Consider the following 8677-nt stretch of genomic DNA (forward strand, 5'->3'; position numbering starts at 1 on the left):
GGACCTGATCGACATGTTATTTTAGCAGGGATGGGATTTTGCAACTGACTGGGACTGTTTCCCGTCCTGTGTATCTCTGATACTGTCAGTGAGTGAGGGATCGATACTGTATCTCTCTCTCTCTCCGTATATCAGGGTGGGACTGATCCTGTGTCTGTGTATCTCTGATACTGTCAGTGAGTGAGGGATCGATACTGTATCTCTCTCTCTCTCCGTTTATCAGGGTGGGACTGATCCTGTGTCTTTTTTTTTATTCGTTCATGGGATTTGGGCGAGTCCGGCATTTATTGCCCATCTCTAATTGCCCTTGAGAAGGTGGTGGTGAGCCGCCTTCTTGAACCGCTGCAGTCCGTGTGGTGAAGGTTCTCCCACAGTGTTGTTAGGATGGGAGTTCCAGGATTTTGACCCAGTGACGATGAAGGAACGGCCGATATATTTCCAAGTCGGGATGGTGTGTGACTTGGAGGGGAACGTGCAGGTGGTGTTGTTCCCATGTACCTGCTGCTCTTGTCCTTCTAGGTGGTAGAGGTCGCGGGTTTGGGAGGTGCTGTCGAAGAAGCCTTGTCGAGTTGCCGCAGTGCATCCTGTGGATGGTCCACACTGCAGCCACTGTGCGCCGGTGGTGAAGGGAGTGAATGTTTAGGGTGGTGGATGGGGTGCCAATCAAGTGGGCTGCTTTGTCCTGGATGGTGTCGAGATTCTTGAGTGTTGTTGGAGCTGCACTCATCCAGGCAAGTGGAGAGTATTCCATCACACTCCTGACTTGTGCCTTGTAGATGGTGGAAAGGCTTTGGGGAGTCAAGAGGTGAGTCACTCACTGCAGAATACCCAGCCTCTGACCTGCTCTTGTAGCCATGGTATTTATATGGCTGGTCCAGTTAAGTTTCTGGTCACTGGTGACCCCCAGGATGTTGATGGTGGGGGATTCGGCGATGGTAATGCCGTTGAATGTCAAGGGGAGGTGGTTCGACTCTCTCTTGTTGGAGATGGTCATTGCCTGGCACTTGTCTGGCGCGAATGTTACTTACCACTTATGAGCCCAAGCCTGGATGTTGTCCAGGTCTTGCTGTGTGCGGGCTCGGACTGCTTCATTATCTGAGGGGTTGCGAATGGAACTGAACACTGCAATCATCAGCGAACATCCCCATTTCTGACTTTATGATGGAGGGAAGGTCATTGATGAAGCAGCTGAAGATGGTTGGGCCTCAGACACTGCCCTGAGGAACTCCTGCAGCAATGTCCTGGGACTGAGATGATTGGCCTCCAACAACCACTACCATCTTCCTTTGTGCTAGGTATGACTCCAGCCACTGGAGAGTTTTCCCCCTGATTCCCATTGACTTCAATTTTACTAGGGCTCCTTGGTGCCACACTCGGTCAAATGCTGCCTTGAAGTCAAGGGCAGTAACTCTCACCTCACCTCTGGAATTCAGCTCTTTTGTCCATGTTTGGACCAAGGCTGTAATGAGGCCTGGAGCCGAGTGGTCCTGGCGGAACCCAAACTGAGCATCAGTGAGCAGGTTATTGGTGAGTAAGTGCCGCTTGATAGCACTGTCGACGACACCTTCCATCACTTTGCTGATGATCGAGAGTAGACTGATGGGGCGGTAATTGGCCGGATTGAATTTGTCCTGCTTTTTGTGGACAGGACATACCTGGGCAATTTTCCACATTGTTGGGTAGATGCCAGTGTTGTAGCTGTACTGGAACAGCTTGGCTGGAGGCGCAGCTAGTCTGTGTATCTCGATGCTGTCAGTGAGTGAGGGATCGATACTGTCTCTCTCTCTCTCTCTCTCTCTCTGTATATTAGTGTGGGACTGATCCTGTGTCTGTGTATCTCTGATACTGTCAGTGAGTGAGGGATCGATACTCTATCTCTCTCTCTCTCTCTCTCTGTATATCAGTGTGGGACTGATCCTGTGTCTGTGTATCTCTGATACTGTCAGTGAGTGAGGGATCGATACTGTATCTCTCTCTCTCTCTGTATATCAGTGGGGGACTGATCCTGTGTCTGTGTATCTCTGACACTGTCAGTGAGTGAGGGATCGATACTGTCTCTCTCTCTCTCTCTCTGTATATCAGTGTGGGACTGATCCTGTGTCTGTGTATCTCTGATACTGTCAGTGAGTGAGGGATCGATACTGTATCTCTCTCTCTCTCTCTCTCTGTATATCAGTGTGGGACTGATCCTGTGTCTGTGTATCTCTGATACTGTCAGTGAGTGAGGGATCAATACTGTATCTCTCTCTCTCTCTCTCTCTGTATATCAGTGTGGGACTGATCCTGTGTCTGTGTATCTCTGATACTGTCAGTGAGTGAGGGATCGATACTGTCTCTCTCTCTCTCTCTCTCTGTATATCAGTGTGGGACTGATCCTGAGTCTGTGTATCTCTGATACTGTCAGTGAGTGAGGGATCGATACTGTCTCTCTCTCTCTCTCTGTATATCAGTGTGGGACTGATCCTGTGTCTGTGTATCTCTGATACTGTCAGTGAGTGAGGGATCAATACTGTCTCTCTCTCTCTCCATATCAGTGTGGGACTGATGCTGTTTGTGCCTGTGTCTGTGAGTTTGTGCCTGTGTCTGTGTATCTCTGATACTGTCAGTGAGTGAGGGATCGATACTGTATCTCTCTCTCTCTCTCTGTATATCAGTGTGGGACTGATCCTGTGTCTGTGTATCTCTGATACTGTCAGTGAGTGAGGGATCGATACTGTATCTCTCTCTCTCTCTGTATATCAGTGTGGGACTGATCCTGTGTCTGTGTATCTCTGATACTGTCTCTCTCTCTCTCTCTCTCTCTGTATACAGTGTGGGACTGATCCTGTGTCTGTGTATCTCTGATACTGTCAGTGAGTGAGGGATCAATACTGTCTCTCTCTCTCTCTCTCTCTCTGTATACAGTGTGGGACTGATCCTGTGTCTGTGTATCTCTGATACTGTCAGTGAGTGAGGGATCGATACTGTATCTCTCTCTCTCCATATCAGTGTGGGACTGATGCTGTTTGTGCCTGTGTCTGTGAGTTTGTGCCTGTGTCTGTGAGTTTGTGCCTGTGTCTGTGAGTTTGTGCCTGTGTCTGTGAGTTTGTGCCTGTGTCTGTGAGTTTGTGCCTGTGTGTGTTGCTGCACTGTTCTATGTACCTTGTGAAGAGAACACAAGGTATCTGGTTCTTTGAACAAAACTATTGGTTACAACTCGGTAACTGACGTGAGGCAAGAAAGATATTTCAAGAAATTGTTAATATTTTTCATCGCTGAAGAGGTAACTGCGAGAATGAAACAAGCTGGTTGCCCTGAACTCAATCTCGACACGTCGACCATATTTGGAGATTTTGTATCTAGTCACAGAGCTAATCTCACACTGGCAGTGAATAGATGGGCCGAATGGGGAAAGGGCAGGGAAATGGGACTGAGGGAGAGAGCTTTCAGAGAGAGGGGGCACAGGGGGCGATGGGGGGAAAGGGGGAATGGGACTGAGGGGAGAGAGCTTTCAGAGAGAGAGGGCACAGGGGGTGATGGGGGGGGAAAGGGGGAATGGGACTGAGGGGAGAGAGCTTTCAGAGAGAGACGGCACAGGGGGAGATGGGGGGGAAAGGGGGAATGGGACTGAGGGGAGAGAGCTTTCAGAGAGAGAGGGCACAGGGGGTGATGGGGGGGAAAGGGGGAATGGGACTGAGGGGAGAGAGCTTTCAGAGAGAGGGGGCGATGGGGGGAAAGGGGGAATGGGACTGAGGGGAGAGAGCTTTCAGAGAGAGAGGGCACAGGGGGTGATGGGGGGAAAGGGGGAATGGGACTGAGGGGAGAGAGCTTTCAGAGAGAGGGGGCACGGGGCGATGGGGGGGAAAGGACAGAGGAATGTGACTGAGGGGAGAGATCTTTCAGAGAGGGGGCACAGGGGGTGAAGGGGGGAAAGGTGGAATGGGACTGAGGGGAGAGATCTTTCAGAGAGAGGGGGCACAGGGAGTGATGGGGTGAATGGGGAAAGGGGAAATGGGACTGAGGGGAGAGAGCTTTCAGAGAGAGGGGGCACAGGGGGCGATGGGGTGAATGGGGAAAGGGGGAATGGGACTGAGGGGAGAGAGCTTTCAGAGAGAGGGGGCACAGGGGGTGATGGGCTGAATGGGGAAAGGGGGAATGTGACTGAGGGGAGAGATCTTTCAGAGAGGGGGCACAGGGGGTGATGGGGTGAATGGGGAAAGGGGGAATGGGACTGAGAGGAGAGAGCTTTCAGAGAGAGGGGGCACAGGGGGCGATGGGGTGAATGGGGAAAGGGGGAATGGGACTGAGGGGAGAGATCTTTCAGAGGGGGCACAGGGGGCGATGGGGTGAATGGGGAAAGGGGGAATGGGACTGAGGGGAGAGATCTTTCAGAGAGAGGGGGCACAGGGGGCGATGGGGTGAATGGGGAATGGGACTGAGGGGAGAGATCTTTCAGAGAGAGGGGGCACAGGGGGTGAATGGGGAAAGGGGGAATGGGACTGAGGGGAGAGATCTCTCGGAGAGAGAGGGCACAGGGGGTGAATGGGGAAAGGGCAGGGAAATGGGACTGAGGGGAGAGATCTTTCAGAGAGAGGGGGCACAGGGGGCGATGGGGTGAAGGGGGAATGGGACTGAGGGGAGAGATCTTTCAGAGAGAGGGGGCACAGGGGGCGATGGGGTGAAGGGGGAATGGGACTGAGGGGGGAGATCTTTCAGAGAGAGGGCACAGGGGGTGAATGGGGAAAGGGGGAATGGGACTGAGGGGGGAGATCTTTCAGAGAGAGGGCACAGGGGGTGAATGGGGAAAGGACAGAGGAATGGGACTACATAATAAAGTACCAAATAATACACTTGTTAGCAAAATTAAAGCCCATGAGATTAAAGGGACAGTGGCAGTGCGGATACAAAATTGGCGGGGGGACAGAAGCAGAGAGTAGTGGTGAACGGTTGTTTTTCAGACTGGAGGGAAGTATACAGTGGTGTTCCCCAGGGGTCAGTATTAGGACCACTGCTCTTTTTGATATGTATTAATGACCTGGACTTGGGTATAGAGGGTATAATTTCAAAGTTTCCAGATGACACAAAACTTGGGAATGTAGTAAACAATGTGGAGGATAGTACCAGACTTCAGGGAGACAGAGACAGGCTGGTGGAATGGGCGGACATGTGGCAGATGCAATTTAACGCAGAAAAGTGTGAAGTGATACATTTCGGTAGGAAGAACGAGGAGAGGCAATATAAACTAAATGGTACAATTTTAAAGGGGAATGCAGGAACAGAGAGACCTGGGGGTGTTTGTACACAAATCTTTGAAGGTGGCAGGACAGGTTGAGAAGGCTGTTAAAAAAGCACATGGGATCCTGGGCTTTATTAATAGAGGCATCGAGCACAAAAGCAAGGAAGTTATGCTGAACCCTTTATAAAACACTGCTTAGGCCTCAGCTGGAGAATTGGGTCCAGTTCTGGGCCCCGCACTTTAGGAAGGATGTCAGAAGGGTCGGTAACCAGAGGACACAGATTTAAGGTGATCGGGGAGATGAGGAGAATGTTTTTTAACGCAGCGAGTTGTGATGATCTGGAATTCACTGCCTGAAAGGGCGGTGGGAGCAGATTCAATAATAACTTTCAAAAGGGGAATTGGAGAAATACTCAAAGGGGGAAAATTTACAGGGATACGGGGGAAAGAGCAGGGGAGTGGGACTAATTGGATAGATCTTTCAAAGAGCCGGCACGGGCTCGATGGGCCAAGTGGCCACCTCTTGTGCTGTGCCTACTCTGATACTGTGAAGGGGAGAGCTCTTCGAGAGAGGGGGCGATGGGACTGAGGGGAGAGATCTTTTAGACAGAGGGGGCGATGGGGGAATGGGATTGAGGGGAGAGATCGTTCAGACAGAGGGGGCGATGGGGGAATGGGACTGAGGGGAGAGATCGTTCAGACAGAGGGGGCGATGGGGTGAATGGGACTGAGGGGAGAGATCGTTCAGACAGAGGGGGCGATGGGGGAATGGGACTGAGGGGAGAGATCGTTCAGACAGAGGGGGCGATGGGGTGAATGGGACTGAGGGGAGAGATCGTTCAGACAGAGGGGGCGATGGGGGAATGGGACTGAGGGGAGAGATCGTTCAGACAGAGGGGGCGATGGGGGAATGGGACTGAGGGGAGAGATCTTTCAGAGAGAGGGGGCGATGGGGGAATGGGACTGAGGGGAGAGATCTTTCAGAGAGAGGGCACAGGGGGTGATGGGGTGAATGGGGAAAGGGGGAATGGGACTGAGGGGAGAGGGCACAGGGGGTGATGGGGTGAACGGGGAAAGGGACAGAGGGGAGAGATCTTTCAGAGAGAGGGCACAGGGGGTGATGGGGTGAATGGGGAAAGGGACAGAGGGGAGAGATCTTTCAGAGAGAGGGCACAGGGGGTGATGGGGTGAATGGGGAAAGGGACTGAGGGGAGAGATCTTTCAGAGAGAGGGCACAGGGGGTGATGGGGTGAATGGGGAAAGGGACTGAGGGGAGAGATCTTTCAGAGAGGGCGCAGGGGGCGATGGGGGAAAGGGCAGCTCTTAATGGGGTTCATTAACGGGTACAGGTAAGACCGCCCCATCTCTTACAAACCCTCCAACAGACCAAAACAGAAAATGCAGGAACAATTTAAATAAGATTCTGAACCGCAATTTCACGTTTTTTAAACAAAAAACATTGCAGAGAGAGGAGGGGGGGGGGGGGGGGGAAGAAACTTTGGGAGCAGCTCGAGGGGTTGAGGGTGCCTCTCAGCAGAGGCTTTATTATACTGTGGTTCTGCTTTTGCCCCTGAAAAGACCATTGCAGGAAGACGCGTTGAGTGGAGCTCGAGGCCGTGGGCATCTCTTAGTGGCCTTTATTGATATATATTATATATATATTTTTTGCATTTAATGCCACCGTGGAGCTCTTGAAGAGGTCGTGGGCATCTCACAATCTTTAATAAGACATTTTTTGTTTGCTTTTGTTCTATTAAAACGCCATTCCAGAGAGATACGTAGGGCGGAGCTCTTGAGAGGTAGTAGGCATCTCTCTTAGAGCCCATATATATATATATATATATTTTGCATTTATGCCAATAAAAAAAACCATTCGAGAGAGAGAAACACGTCGGGTGGAGCTCTTAGAGCCCTTATTATACGTACACATTTCGCTTTTATGCCATCAAAAGACCATTCCAGAGATAGGTTGGGTGGAGCTCTTAAGAGAGGTTGTAGGGTGTCTCTTAGAAGAGCCTTTATTGTTTATTTTCGCTTTGGATACAGATTTTCCCCCCTCCATCCATCCATCCATCCCTCCCTCCTTTCCCCCCCCCCCAACAAGAAACCACATTTTACTTGGAGCTGGTGTACTTGGTGACCGCCTTGGTCCCTTCCGACACGGCGTGCTTGGCCAGCTCCCCGGGCAGGAGGAGGCGGACGGCGGTCTGGATCTCCCGGGACGTGATGGTGCAGCGCTTGTTGTAGTGGGCCAGGCGGGACGCCTCGGTGGCGATGCGCTCGAAGATGTCGTTGACGAAGGAGTTCATGATGCTCATGGCCTTGGAGGAGATGCCGGTGTCCGGGTGCACCTGCTTCATCACCTTGTAGACGTAGATGGAGTAGCTCTCCTTGCGGGAGCGCCGCCGCTTCTTCTCGCCCTTCACTTTGACCTTGGACACCGCCTTCTTGCCCCCTTTCTTGGACGCCGGCGCCTTCCTCTCCTGCTGGTCCGGCATCTCTGCCTCCGACTTAGCCCCTCTTGGTATAATTTTTTCGTGTGTGTGTGTTGTTTTTCTCCCACTCCCCGCCCTCCCCCTGGCCTTTTATAGGGCAGCGTGACAGCCCTATGCTAATGGGAGGATGGGAGACGCACCACTCCTTCCATTGGGCGCCTTGCTCCCATGCACCAATCAAGGAGGGAGCCCTGCCATGCACCAATCAAGGAGGGAGCCCTGCCATGCACCAATCAAGGAGGGGGCCCTGCCATGCACCAATCAGGAGGGATCCCTCCCATGCACCAATCAGGAGGTCCCTCCCATGCACCAATCAAGACATCCTTCTCCATGCACCAATCAGGAGGTCCCTCTCATGCACCAATCAAGATATCCTTCCCATGCACCAATCAGGAAGTCCCGCCCATGCACCAATCAGGAGGTCCCTCCCATGCACCAATCAAGACATCCTTCTCCATGCAGCAATCATGAGGTCCCTCCCATGTACCAATCAGGAGGTCCCTCCCATGCACCAATCAAGATATCCTTCCCATGCACCAATCAGCCTCCCATGCACCAATCAGGAAGTCCCGCCCATGCACCAATCAGGAGGTCCGTCCCATGCACCAATCAGGAGGTCCCTCCCATGCACCAATCAGGAGGTCCGTCCCATGCACCAATCAGGAGGTCCCTCCCATGCACCAATCAGGAGGTCCCCGCCCATGCACCAATCGTAAGTAGCCTCATTGCAATCTCCCTCCTGGTCAGTTACTGTATTACCTTGTCGGTTTCAGCAGCGTGGAGTGCGGGAGTGGGCAGAGGCTCTGGTTCGAGACGATCGGCAGGTGGTGAACACAGACAGGGAGGCGAGAGCCCGCTGCTCCATCTGTGTTCCTAACTTCACATCAACACACAAAAAAAGATTAGATAGGAGAGGGACACAGAGAGGAAGGGAGACAGAGAGAGACACACACTGAGATAGAGAGAC

The 8677-nt window shown here is 52.3% G+C and overlaps 1 protein-coding gene across 1 annotated transcript; it reads right to left on the reverse strand.

The window, feature by feature from the left end:
• Positions 1-7184: 7184 nt before the first annotated feature.
• LOC137311626 (histone H2B 7-like) lies at positions 7185-7817 on the reverse strand. Its single transcript, XM_067978730.1, has one exon. The coding sequence runs from the start codon at positions 7711-7713 to the stop codon at positions 7330-7332; it is 384 nt and encodes a 127-aa protein (XP_067834831.1). The 5' UTR covers positions 7714-7817; the 3' UTR covers positions 7185-7329.
• Between the last annotated feature and the right edge of the window lie 860 nt (positions 7818-8677).

Source organism: Heptranchias perlo, unplaced genomic scaffold (assembly GCF_035084215.1).
Source record: "Heptranchias perlo isolate sHepPer1 unplaced genomic scaffold, sHepPer1.hap1 HAP1_SCAFFOLD_374, whole genome shotgun sequence".
NCBI lineage: Eukaryota > Metazoa > Chordata > Chondrichthyes > Hexanchiformes > Hexanchidae > Heptranchias > Heptranchias perlo.